Source organism: Lynx rufus, unplaced genomic scaffold, assembly GCF_022079265.1.
Source record: "Lynx rufus isolate CCGP_SWC_20201006 ecotype Redwood Valley unplaced genomic scaffold, mLynRuf1.p SCAF_13, whole genome shotgun sequence".
NCBI lineage: Eukaryota > Metazoa > Chordata > Mammalia > Carnivora > Felidae > Lynx > Lynx rufus.
The window spans coordinates 12,653,059-12,667,457 of NW_025814827.1; the positions used below are offsets into that span (position 1 = coordinate 12,653,059).

The 14,399-nt window shown below is 36.5% G+C and overlaps 1 protein-coding gene across 11 annotated transcripts in view; it reads left to right on the top strand.

The window, feature by feature from the left end:
• HERC1 (HECT and RLD domain containing E3 ubiquitin protein ligase family member 1) overlaps positions 1-14,399 on the top strand; it is a 194,808-nt gene that overhangs the window by 96,779 nt on the left and 83,630 nt on the right. For 9 of the 11 annotated variants that reach the window (XM_047074980.1, XM_047074983.1, XM_047074989.1 and 6 more), the window contains exons 22-25: positions 234-405; positions 2,680-3,019; positions 3,498-3,618; positions 10,054-10,105. In XM_047074980.1, the coding sequence (XP_046930936.1) occupies positions 234-405; positions 2,680-3,019; positions 3,498-3,618; positions 10,054-10,105 (685 nt within the window). The remainder of the gene's footprint in view (positions 1-233; positions 406-2,679; positions 3,020-3,497; positions 3,619-10,053; positions 10,106-14,399) is intronic. The other 2 variants (XM_047074988.1, XM_047074990.1) reach the window with 1 other exon arrangement.

Genomic DNA, 14,399 nt, shown 5'->3' on the forward strand with positions numbered 1-14,399 from the left:
TCTAATCAAAATACTGAGGGAAAGAGCATATAGGTGTCTCTGTACATATTTTGTGTACATACATTGTTTCTGATCTTTTCAGATTTATTCAGTGTATCTTTTGGATTTTTGTAGTAAAATTCATGTGTTGTTGGTTTTAGCAATATTTTCCATGATCAAAAAGTCAAAGTTTTGATGAAGTTTTTCAGAGTTTTGAAAACTGTATTCAGTGTAGCTTTGATGGTTTCTTTCAGATCTCAGAAAACCAGGACTCTGCAGATGTTGATCCTCAGGAGCATTCGTTTACCCGGACCATTGATGAAGAAGCTGAAATGGAAGAACAGGCTGAGCGAGACAGGGAAGAGGGGCATCCCGAGCCAGAGGATGAAGAAGAAGAACGGGAACATGAAGTGATGACAGCTGGCAGTGAGTACACCCTTCTTAATTAACAGATCCACATCATGGCATTCTTCATGGTAGGGGAACTGACTGGAGAAGAGAAGGGCAAACATTTCTCTGTAGTTTTTCTGTAAGGATCTGATATTCTCCTGGTGATCTGAATTTACATTAGCTAATGTTTCAGCTCTTAAAAACTGTGCTAGTTCCATTTTGAAGCTATTGGATTGCATGTTTGGGGCTGAAAAGCTCTGAAAGCAGGCTTTTAGAACCAGTAACTGTTCCACTGAGTCTTATGCATGCAATAATGCCCATGAGTGATTGGATAAGGTCATACAGAGTTTGTTTTGGAGGGTACCAGTTTGTCCATTGGCCTGGCCCCTCTGTGTGGTGAGGAAGAGAGCCTCTTCCAGCACTTACTAGGAGAGCCTAGTTACTTTTTATATGTCACACTTTTAAAATTATAAATTTCACCCACTGACTACACTGCCATTGTCAGTAGAGAGCAAGAGTATGCATGAGAATTCTGTTGGCTGGGTGATTATAACACTTTCCATACTTGTATATTTCAAGGCTACGATAGAAAACTATTGTAATCATTTAGATGTTTAAAAGGAAATACCAAAGCTTTTAAACATGTGTTAGTATCTTTTGAGTGATTTGGCTATTTCAAGTTAAAATGTATATTCACTTTATAGACTGAAACATTATGGCTAGCTATGCATTTGGTGTTGGGATTATCTTTGTGTATTAATCAATTTGACATTTTATTATCAATTTATTTGTGTTTTGCATACTTGTAAAAATGATATATGGAGGTGGCTCAAAACCAGAAACTACTTAAAAAAACGAGGAGAAAAGGGATTGGAGATGGGGAGGGAGAATAATTATATTTTAAAAACCTAGGCTGAAGGGACTTTTGCAGTTGAACTTAAAACTTAGTTTAAAAATTCTGGAAAACAAAGGCCAAAGGGGAAAACATGGTAACAAACTGTAACCTTCAATTATAGTAAAAGAAAGCATAATAGTCACTGGGGAGTAAGAATTTTAAATCAGCTACGGTTTTTGAGCACCTGTGTTACATGCTGGGCACTGGGTCATATGCTTCACATAGATGGATAATCCTTACAATAGCTAATGAGATACATTCTGGTATTTATCTTAAAGATGGGCAAACTGAGATTTAAGGAGGCAAAATTTATGCCTAGGGCCAGATTAGTAGCAGCTGGAAATCGAATGAGATCTGCCCAAAGTTCCAGTGACCCTTCTCTTAATTACTTTAACTGATTTCAAGCTTTGTACTGAGTTTGTTGCTTTGGTTTTTACAGAAATGAGACTTCAAACAGCATAATGAAAATATTATGTAATAATTCTATAAAATACACATATGAAAGCCATTTTTAAAGTTTATACTTCTGTATGAACAGATGAATCTAGTATTTATCCAAATCTTCTGCTTGGGTGCCCCATAAAGAATACTGTCTTCTCTCCAAATTTGAACAAAAAATTATTTTCCTGTTGTGAAGTATCTGCCACTGCATCAGAACCTTACTAAACTCACTATTTTTTTACACTTGTGAATTGGGAAGGGCTGGTATTAGATGCACATTCTTGGTGATGCCACTTGATTTTCTGAAGCAGTCTTGGCTGTATATTATTATCATATTCAGTTTCAGCAAAGACCTTTAGTGGTTTTACTTTTTTAATGTGTTTGAGATACAGCGGAGTATAGATGTCAGGAATTACATAGACTTTAGAGAGGGAAGGGGGGCTATTCTTAACTCATGCAACTTAAATTTTGTTTCTTTTGTAACCTGACATTTTTCATACGAAGGTCATAAACATTTCAGAAATAGTTATTTTAATCTAACTCAGTCATTTTGAAACTTCAGCAGACCTCAAAATCAGCTGGATGGCTTGTTAAAACACATATTGCTGGCCCCATGCCTAGAATTTCTGATTCAGAAGGTCTGGGATTGGCCTGATAATTTGCATCTGTAACAAGTTCCCAGAAAATGTTGATGCCCTGGTCTGGGGCCACTTGGAAAGCATTGATCTAACTCATGAGTAAGAGTAGAAATAGAATAAACCAAATGTGAATTCTATAACGGCATAATTATTTCCTATTTTAATTTTTGTGAAAAGTTTAATGTTTTACATGTATTTAATATAATCTTAACTTAGTTACTATGCTGTATTTAATGTCTAAAAAATAACTTTTCCCTCTTTCAGTAAGTTTTTGATCCAAACTTTATGACTATTTTTATTGTTATTTTCTTTGCTCTTCTCTCCCCATGTGTTAAGACCTTGTTTTTGTGTTGCATGTTACAGAAATCTTTCAGTGTTTCCTCTCAGCCCGTGAAGTAGCTCGTAGCCGAGATCGAGATAGAATGAACAGTGGGGCAGGGTCTGGGGCTCGAGCTGATGATCCACCTCCCCAGTCTCAGCAAGAGCGAAGGGTCAGCACAGACCTTCCTGAGGGTCAGGATGTGTACACCGCTGCCTGCAACTCTGTGATCCATCGGTGTGCCCTGTTAATATTAGGAGTAAGTCCTGTGATTGAGGAGCTTCAGAAGCGGAAGGAAGAAGGACAGTTGCAGCAGCCTTCAACAAGTGCCTCTGAAGGGGGTGGACTTATGACCAGGTGGGACTGACTAGAAACTTGAAACATTTGTGACTTTATGCAGTGCAACACTTTGTTCTCGAAGTTATAGTGGTCTTCTGAAATGAACACACATGTGGAGGAGGAAATCCAAATTGACTAGGGTGAAGTAGTCTCTTCACCCTAGTCTATTAACGTATTAAAGTAGTGTAAAGAGTGATACTGATTCAGCCTGGAATAGAAATTTCTGATTAGATGAGGAGGCACAATTTTTCATACCTATAAACAACAGTAGACAAACATATGAAGTTTCTTGCATCTCTCTGTAATGTAGTGGCATGTAAGTTGGTTTGATGTCATCGTAAAGGGCTTTGTGCTTACACAAGAGTCAGGATTTCCCTTTGACAGATATAATTACTCCTCACTGTGTATGTATTAGGTCTGTGCTGCTAGTTCCATTCAATTTTATGTTTACTAACAATCCCAAATTGAAAAACTTTTCTTTGTGCATGTGAGACAGGAGTGAAAGTCTTACTGCAGAGAGCCGGCTAGTCCATGCAAGTCCAAATTATAGACTGATCAAATCGAGGAGTGAATCTGATTTGTCTCAGCCTGAATCAGATGAAGAGGGTTACGCGCTGGTAGGTATACCTGGATTCAGTAAAGAGGGCTTTTTGTTTTCAGCGTATAGATATATAGGAGTTTGGTTACAGTAAGTACTATATGTTTGTTTTAGACATATAAAAACTTTTTAAAAAGAACTTTTAAGAAAAATAGGATAACTATATTGCATAGATATTTACCACCTATATGTTAATGTGATTCTCAGATTTCTATCTTTATTTTTTTTTAAGTTTTATTTTATTTCTTTATATTTGAGAGAGAGCACACAAATGGGGGTGGGGCGAGGTGGAGAGAGAGAGAGAGAGAGAGAGGATCTGAAGCAGGCTCAAGGGTCTGAGCTGTCAGTGCAGAGCTTGACATAGGGCTCAAACCCACAAACCGTGAGATTATGACCTGAGCAGAAGTCAGGCACTCAACCAACTGATCCCCCCAGATGCCCCTCAGATTTCTGTCTTTAGCTCTGACTTCTTCCTAAACTTCAAATTCATATATCTGACTCATTGGTGGACAGTCCTCCTGAACAAGTGAGGTTACCCCTATCTTAACCTATCCAAAAATAAATTCATCTTTCTCTCAAACTTTCTTTTCTTACATTCACTATCTTAGTAGGTGGTATTATTAACTACTCAGGATTCATCCTTTTCTTTTCCTTATTTTCTTGTTTTTGCAAACCCCCACACTCCCTACCATCTAGTTAGTCAAGTCTTGCAAATTTTAACCTTGGTATGTTTCTGATATGTCCTTTCCATCCCTTTTGCCACTGTTCTGTTCAAACTTTCCTTCTCTTTTGCTTGGACTAGTCCAGAAGCCTCCAAACTTGTTGTCCTACTGCTTGTTTTGTGCCCACCTTCCACATTTCACAAGTCTGTTTATATTTCCTCTACTTAAAATCTGTCAGTAATTCTCAGTTACCTACCAAAAAAGCCTCAGGACCTGGGCTGCAGGCATATACAGTCAAAATCAAACAGATGAGATGCTGATTTACCTAAGAAGCAGGGAGCAAAGTATGCTGTAGTGTGATAGGTAAATTATGGTGTGCAAATTGTCTAAGAGATTACTACTTTTGAGTAGTTTTGGACTTGGAGTTCATAGCTGGATTTGCATTTTGGCTCTCCCTCTGTCTTGTATGTGAATAATCTATACGTGTTACTTGACTTATCTGGGCCTTAGTGTCCCGCTGTGATAGGAGGACATTAGTGCCTCTTGTGTTTATGACAATGTGTGAGACTTTGGTCATGTCACATGGCAGCCCAAACAGAAACTCTGGTTTTTTGGACTGAGTGAGTGGTTTATAAGCTCCATTTTTAGCTCTGAAATTCCTCTATTGTGTAAATTGAGATGATGGATATGAAAATACTTTTGAAAAGTATAAAGTACTACATAAACAGAAAGGTATTGTTTCAGAGAAACTTCTAAGCAAAGAAGATTCCTCCTCTAAGGAAAGTTCAGCAGTGTTCCTAAGCAGATTTTATTGTACCATGGTGTTTTGTTTGTTTTTTCCTTCTTTTAGTCATTACCATTAGTATCTCTGTGCTCCCAGTTCATGTTTCCTCTCTTATAGTCTCTGAGATTCCTCTCAGTCTGATCAGTCTCATTATCTAGTCTCCTAACCCTGTGATAGTTTTTATTACATAGATCATGTTACTTCTCTACTCAAAACCTCCAGTGACTGCTTTTTAGAAGCATAAGTCCTTACAGGGGCCTACAAGACCCTACATATGCTGGCTCCACTGTCACTCTGATCTCTTACTGTCCTCCTTAATTGAGGACTCTCCTTCTATCACACTAGCCTCTTGCCTTTTCCATGAACATACCACACAACCTCCTTTTAGGGCTTTTACCTATTTCCCTCCCCCACCCCCACTAGAATACTGTTGTCTGCCTGGCTAATTCCCTCACTTCAGTGTTTCCTTCTGTTTTTACTTTTCAGTGAGGCCTAGTCTGACCCCTCTGTCTAAAATTGTAGTTTGCCCTCCTTTCCACATATTCAGTCCCTGTCTACCTTGCCTTGCTAGGTTCCCCCCCCCCATCCCCCAGCACCAAACATAATTTTGTTTATCACTTTCTGTTGGCCTATACTACACTATAAGCTCCTTGAGGACAGGAGTTTTTGCTGTTTCGTTTACTGCTGTATTGCAAGTACCTGCAGTATAGTGCCTGGTATGTAGTAGGAGGCAATCACTAAGTCTTTTTTTTTGGAATGGATGAATTATTTTGTTACCTGTTTTGGTAAAATATTTGTGCCCATTCTGTCCTTTCTACTCTTAAAACATTTTTTTTTTAATGTTTATTCATATTGGAGAGAGAGAGAGTGCACAAGCAGGTGAGGGGCAGAGAGAGAGATGGAGACAGAATCTGAAGCAAGCTCCAGGCTGAGAGCTGTCAGTACAGAGTCTATGTGGGGCTTGAACTGAACGAGCTGTGAGATCATGACCTGAGCTGAGTCAGACGCTCAACTGACTGAGCCACCCAGGTGCCCTTTTTTTATTTTTTAGTGTTTCTACTCTTTAATTCAGGCCTTTGTTACCTTTGCTTGGACTGGTAGTTTTAAACTGATCTCCCTACTTTTTTCAGTTCCTCTCCTTAGATCCTGTTCCCAAAGTTAGAGGTTTTTTGTTTTTTGTTTTTTGTTTTTTTTTTTTAAATGCTTCTTTATTTTTTTGACAGCTCAGAGCCTGGAGCCTACTTTGGATTGTGTGTTTCTGTCTTTCTCTTCCCTCTTTGTGCTCTGTCTCTCTCTCTTTTCCTAAAACATTAATAAGCATTAAAAAAAATTTAAAAGAAAACACAACAAAAATAATACCAGCTGGTCACGCTCCCTTCCTACTTAGAAAACTTTGTGATTCTGCACTACCTACCAAGAAATCAAAGATTCTGGAAAATGTTTCCTGCCTGCCTTTGGAACCAGTTATCCCCTGCAGTAATCTGTATTTTTGGCATGATAGTCCACCCGCCAGACCCCAAACATACCTCTTGAGCCTCTCCTCAAGCACTCTTTGCCTTCAATGTCTTTCTCCTGGATTTTATTGATGGGGGTCTTATCTTTTCTTAAGAACTGGCTAAAGTGTCATCTCTTCCAGAAAGCTTTCCAAGATCACGTTACTCCCAGGAGTCTTCATGTTATTTCTGTGACATTTTGGTAGTATCTCTAATGAACCACTAATGGTTTGTCTCACATCATACTTATTTATGTATTATTAGTATTTCTTTCCAGCAGACCTCTTAGAAGGCAGGTTTATTGTAATGCCCCTGATGTCTTTTACAGTATGTTTTGTAGATTGATAATTCATTTCCACTGAAATGAAAAGATAAAAAATGAGGATAGATGTAGTTAAAGCAACATACTTTGAGAAAACAAATAGTGAAATCTCACTTAGTCATAGTAGGCTTAAGATTTACTATTGATTTTTACCTGGGGCAAGATTTTTACCTTTCTGAACCCCAGCTTCTTTATTTTGAAATGGGGAATAAAACTGCCTGTCATGCAGGGCACCTTGGTGGCTCAGTCAGTTAAGCATCTGACTCTTGATTTTGGCTCAGGTCATGATCTCACAGTTTTTGAGTTCAACCCCTGCATTGGGCTTCCTGCTTACAGCACAGAGCCTGCTTGGGATTCTCTCTCCCTCTCTCTGCCCCTCCCCTGCTTGCATATGTGTATACTCTCTCTCTTTCTCAAAATAAATAAACTTAAAAAAAAAAAAGAAAAGAAAACTACCTGTTATACTTGCCTCAACTGGGTTGTTGTAAAGAACAAGTTTGGTAATATTTAAAACGTTTTGAAAAATATATTTTCAGGGGCGCCTGGGTGGCTCAGTCGGTTAAGCGGCCGACTTCGGCTCAGGTCATGATCTCACGGTCCGTGAGTTCGAGCCCCACGTCGGGCTCTGTGCTGACAGCTCAGAGCCTGGAGCCTGTTTCAGATTCTGTGTCTCCCTCTCTCTGACCCTCCCCTGTTCATGCTCTGTCTCTCCCTGTCTCAAAAATAAATAAAACGTTAAAAAAAAAATTAAAAAAAAAATATATATATATTTTCAGAACAGAATGGAAAGAGAGATCAGTGGAGGTAGATTGAGCCTAGATTTAGTTGCCAAGATTGTTAACATTGAGTTTCCTACAGTTTATAAAAGATTAATAAACACATTTTTGAAAAAGATTTGCTCTTGATCATCTTTCTTTACAGAATGTTTAGAAAGATAGTCTTGTACGAGATAGGAAAGTCTAGAACCAGAGCAGATTCTTTTGCAGATGAAGGGAGAGTCTTGTAAGAGATAGGAAAGTCTAGAACCAGAGCAGATTCTTTTGCAGATGAAGGGAGATGTGGGCTGAGCCTTCAGCCTGGTATAGATGAAGAGGGGCAAACAGTGGGGGCAGTTTGGGTTTTTCCAGCTAAAATACATTATCCTTCTGTCAGGTTATTTAGGATTTCCATTCATATCCCATTCATATCCTTAATATCTAGTGGTACTTCATTTCTGATTTGTGAATGAATGAAATGCTTTCTTAACATAACTGAAGTTAATCAGTTTAATGCTCAGTCTTTGCTTTATCCTTCTTTTATAAAGAGTGTTACATGATGTATTATCTACTTCTCTGTCTTAGTAAACCTCAACAGTTAATTAAGCGTAAGTTCAACTGTGTGATTGACAGTTGTCATACCTATCCAGCATTTCATACTACACTCTCTTAATCTATTCCCTTTCTTCCTTATTCCACAAAGGAGTTGATTTAGTGTATAAAAATAAATACTTTATAAAAGGATGAATTAGGTGAATGAATTAGGACTCAAAGAAACTGAAAGATAAAGCCCTGGGTGAGATTTTGTACACCTCAGACCATATCCTGTGATGTTTGGCTAAAGGTGGGCCACCAAAGAGGAACAGCATAATGATTTCCAAGATTCAGTGTCTAAAAGATATAACAAACCAGTTGTTCAAGGGAAACAGATAATTCTAGTTCTGAGGCCTGAGATAAAATTATTCTGTGACCCCTCATGACCAAGGTACTGTGTGATAAAAATGTTTTCTTGCATGATCCACTGATATCTTCAGGAGCGGTTGTAACATTTCGTATTTTGTCTAGCACCAAATGGCCTGACAACATACTTATTTTTGGTGTGTGTGTGTATGTAAGACAAAATGTGTTTATCTACAATGTAGGTACATGTGTCTGTGTGTAACCAGGTAATGGTTTTCTACAATGGCAGTTCCTAAATGAATCTGTTTTATCACTTCTACAACCTTTCTTCTTTGCCACCATTTTTTAAAATTATGTGATAGAGTAAAAATGAAATGCCTAGTAAGACCATAATGTCAAGTCTTTGCATAAATGAGTCAGTCACCTATGGTTTGTACTTGGTTGGCTGTACATATGAGCAGAGCAGATAGTTGTCTGCACCCCTCCCCAACAGAAATATACTTCTGTTCTTCCTGAAAACCTTCACTATTTTATTGAGCTGTCTGCAGTTTCAGCAATTTGAGATTTCTAGATTTAATAGGCTTTTTTTTTTTTTTTTTGAGAGAGAGAGAGAGAGAGGGAGTGCATGCCCGCTTGAGAGGCAGAGGGAGGGAGAAAGAATCTTAAGCAGGCTTCATGCCCAGTGCAGAGACCAATGTGGGGCTTGATGCTATGACTGTGAGATCATAACCTGAGCTGAAGTCAAGAATTGGACACTTAACCCAGGCACTCCTTAAAAACATTTAAAAATCCTTTAAAATACTGCCAGTAGTCTTAGGACTGTGTTACTTTTCTGTTAGGGTGGATTCATCAGATTCTCTTCCTCTAAAATGCCTAGCCAAGACTAGTGGGGCTTTTGAAAAGAGTGTAAAATAAGAATAGAGAAAGCAATTTTTGAAAATGAGACTTTGCTACAGGAGGCTTTAGACCTATGGAAGGTATTAATAAGATTATAGTGTATTTGGAAGATAAAAGACAAAGATACCTGGGGCACCTGGGTGGCTTAGTTGGTTGAACGTCCGACTCTTGATTTTGGCTCAGGTCATGATTTCACAGTTTGTGAGTTCAGAGCCCAGCCTTGGGCCCTATGCCGACTGTGTACAGCCTGCTTGGGATTCTCTCTCTCCCTCTCTCCCTGCCCTTCCCCCACTTGTGCATGTGCTTGCTCTCTCTCTCAAAATACATAGATGAACTTAAAAAAAAAAAGGCAATAATTCCAAAAAAGAAAAGGTGACAACAAAGAAAAACTTATGCTACTCTACAATGTTAATTAGCATACACCTTGACTTTGTGTTTTAGTATCTCAGAGTTATGTACCTGGGCTTTCTTAAAGCTGTTTTCAGTGGGTTTTTCTGAGACGTTTTATTAGACTTTAGTCTGACTTGACTGGTATACAGGTAGCACATTGTTATAATTTTATGTATTTTTATTCTAATGTTGTGTTAAATCTAATCTTAAAACACTTTTCACAACTAAATTTTTCATTTTTATCTTAATAGAGTGGAAGACGAAATGTTGATTTGGATTTGGCATCATCTCATAGAAAGAGAGGTAAGTATTAAGAAATTAAAAATCTGGTTAAATGATGTAGCTGTTTTTATATCTGATGTATTTAGATATGATTGTCTTTGAAACATTATTGCAGAAACAAATTTAGAAACATTTTATTGGAAGAGTTAAAAGGAAATCATTTTCTTTAACATACACCCTTTTAAAACAGAAATGTCTAGGAGTTAATAACCAGTCTGTTTCTCATTTGTCATGTGTTTTGACTTTTTAAAAAGTTGTGTGGAACTCCAAAAGTAATGCTTTACATTATGGGGGGTTATGTACATCATTCGCTGTGTTTTAGTTCACTGGTACAGTTGCCATAGTTTAATGGTATTACATGAGAACTCTCCTCCACTCACCTCCTGTCTCTGCATGCACACTTTCAGAAAGTTTCCACTTTTTTTTTTACTCTTTGCCTCTTAAGATACAGCATGTAAGACATAAGCTTATGATTTCTAGACAAATTTTCCCATGAGGAACAATTTTACGAGTGTTATCAAGAGTTTAGCTTGTTTGTTAGAAGCTCTTTCTTAGTAAATAATACAGTTAACTCTTGGTTGTATATAAAAATGTATGGAAAGGACAGCTGTTTCAGAGACTCTAAATTCAAGGATACCTAAAAACTCCCCAAGTATTGCTCTCTATTAACTGGCACTTTTATTAAACCCATTTATACTGTGGTTGTGAAAATGTGAAATGTTCAACATTTGTGCTAGTGGCAGTTTTTAAGAGCCTGTGGGAAAAATTATTTTCTGTGATAGTAAGTCTTCTGTACTTCAAAACTAAACCCTTCTCTTGATAGCTTCCTTGGCAGAATGTTCAGTTCCCCCACGGGAAGCAAACTGAGAGATGAGGGAAAACTGAGGAATGAAGGGAAGAAATAAATGCATGCACAGTTTTTTCATTTGTGTGTTTATAACTTAGAGGAAGAAATGTTGGCATTCTGTCAAATAAAATATGATACTTTGTCCTTTAATTAGAATACAGAGAATGATTTTTCTGAAATACTAAGAATAATGACTAGAACTGGTACTTTGTTTATTTGAAAAGTCTTTGGAAGGTATAACGTAGCTGTTGGGTTTTTTAAAAAAATCGTAAGGTTATTTGTGATATAAAAATAATTAAATGATGTTTAGTGTAATGTGCGATACGTATTTTATTATTTTATAATTCTTTGAAAATTGGGAGTTCATGTGTCATAATTATCCAGAAAATCCTTTTTGCATAACCACTTGACATAAAAATTAAAATTTTGGTTAGCTCAGGTGAGCACTGTTGCTAAAATTTCTGTTATATGTGTATCATTTGGTGCTAGAGAGACAATGGCTCCAAACTTAATGAGTAGCATAAGGGATCCAGTCTTTAGTAAGAGCCTCCTGCTGTACTGATTATATTTATGCATGATAGTCCATTAGCTAAAATTATTTTCTCTTAAACCTTTATCCTGTGAGATTTAGTCTATATTAGCCATGTCAGTATGTGCAAAGTAATGTTTAGAATAAAACAGAAAGTGGTATCTTTTCTCTGAATTACAAATGACCTAGAATTTCATTGTAAGTTACTTAGGAAAAATAGAACAACACTTCACAGTTACTGTCCTAGAGTTGGTTTCTGCTCAAGTTTTTAAACTGTTATCCTATGAGTAGATGTGGAGTTTCTATAGTTGTAGGTATAAGGAGATACAAATGAATGAAGCCATTAATCCAAATATTGTTTGTGGATAAACTACGTTCTCCAAAAAGCTCAAGGCAGTACCAAAACCTATTAACTTTTTGGAATTTAACTTTACTTTGTTGAAAACAGAAAAGCAAATATAGGACCTCATGGGAAAAGTTTTTTTTTTTTTTTTTAATTATTCACTTAGGAAATTATAATAGGGAGGGAAACTAGTTATATAAATCTTCATGATATCACTTAATATGGTACCAATTTATCCTAATAATCATTGCATTTTAATGTTCCCAGAGAAAAATCTGCTGATGGCTTTGTTCTTAGGAATAGGTGATTAGAAAGTAGAAGAATTACTCTTTTAGGAAGGCAGCAAAAATAGTTTTCAATCTAATGAATACTAGAGCTTACAGATTAAACAATCAAAATGTACACTTAATAGTTTTCTTATAGATTTCCTTCTTTAAAATAAAAGAACATTGAAAATACATTAAGGGGAATATATTTTGAAAGGAATTTTTAAAAATTATTTGTATTTAGTGACTACCTTCGGACCGCAGTGGTTTGTTTTGTTTTGTTCTTAAATAATGGTAGAATAAACAATCCTATTTTTTCCTTATTTATTGCCAATTTGGACTAGATGCCTATCTTCATTTGGGCAAACGAATCAAGTCAGAACTGTTTGGGGCCATTTAGGTGTTCTGATTATAACTTGAGCTGTGAAGGACAAACAGATGCCCTGCCAAGTGACAATTCTCCTATGCTCTTGTTTACCCCTTTCCAGTATTTTGAAGAGGAAATGACAATTTTTTCCCTTGCATAGCTTTTGTACTTACTAGTCTCAGTGGCCCTGAGTTATTAAAAACCTAGTAAAAGAAATTAGAGATAAGTTACTATGTCACATTCACTGAAATTAAATGGATGTATCAATAACAATTAATGGTTTTATACTCGTTTCAGCTGCTCTTCTTTTCCTTCCAAAGGCTCCTCCTTAGGAATGCTAGTGCCTATAATTTCAGTGTTTGGCATTGGGGATACTAGGATTCATGCTTTTGAACCATGATTGCTGCTTCTTCCCTCATTCAAGTTAATCTTTCACAATTGGTCCAAGCAAGCAAATATGGTAGGAATGGGTAGAGCAAATAGAGCACATAAATGTAGCTGTTTGCTCATCTGTTCAGAGGCATTAAAGCTAAATTCTAAAACCAAAAAAATGTCTTAAATTACTTTAAAAAGAGATAGGTGAAACATTTCTGCTTAGTGCCTCAGAGATAATAGGACATTTTGTATTCATTAAACACCTGTAAACTACTTCCATATGCCAGTCATTGTTCTGATGCTTAAAACATATTAACTCATTTAATTCTTACAACAGCTCGTCAAAATTTTATACAAAACCTGTTAAATGTGTTGGTATTTTGGTACTTTGATAAATACTTAAAAGATTTGCTGTAGTTGTGTAGAACCGAGCTCATCCATCGCTGAAAGAAGATACCTAACTTTGCAGATACTTAACTTTAGTTTTCATACTTAAGCTGAACCTGGTGCAGTGAAAAATGGTAGGGATACCAAAGTAGCAATTTAAGAAGCAACATCAGGAATCTTATTAGTTAAAATACTGTATGACTTGATTTTTTTCACTCCTTAGGCCTTATAAATAAAGTGTTAGGGTTTTACAGCTAAAAATAATACTGGAAACATTTATCAGCATGTGTGTTTCATGGTGTAACATGTATGGGTGAAATGCTGTTTTTATCTATGCATTTCAAATTAGATTATATAAAGAAGAGCAAATGTAAATGTTGTCTCCTGTATCAAATTTCTCCTTTTGTCTTCTGATTTTTGTGTGGTAGTGTATTTACTCCTTTTTGGCCAGTTGAGCCCCAGAAAAAAGAAGAGCTTCAAGCAAGTACATGATGGCATGTTTAATTTTTTTCCCCTTTTAGCTTGCCTACATATTTTATGGTTTATAAAGTATGTATTGCAGCTCTGCCATGTTCATTTTGAAAATTCCATTTAAGAACCAAAATTGTAAGGACAAGTAAACCATCTCAAAAAAAGTCTTGTTGAGCTTTGTATTTCCTTTTTATAGTAGATGACTCTGAAATAATACTAAGTAAGAACTGGACTTAGTCACAATTACTCTATAGAAGCTTTTATTGTACTTTTCAGACACAGTATTTCCTATATTCCAGTGAAACAGTATTGAACAAACCAAAGTTAATCAGGTTGTTACAGTTTTTTTTTAAAGACTTAAGAATTCTTTCATCTCTCATTTCCATAATATAAGTTTTTGTTTTAAAGTATTTTTGATGTCAGCCTAAATATTTGGCTTACGGTTATTTTATTTATCTATCCTAATGTTTTCATATGCTGCTTTTCCTGTTCTTTTTTTTAGTCATACAGAATTTTGTTTGGGTCATATACCTAATAAGTTGCATGTTTTACATTGGGGTCAGCAAAGTATGCCTGGTGAACCAAGTCTGGCCTGCTACCTCTTTTTGTAGATAAGGCTTCCTTGGAATGCAGCCACACTCATTTGTTTATATATTGTCTGTGACAGCCTTCCTATTACAACAGCAGAGTTGAGTGGTTGCAGCACAGACCTTTAAGACCCACAAAAACC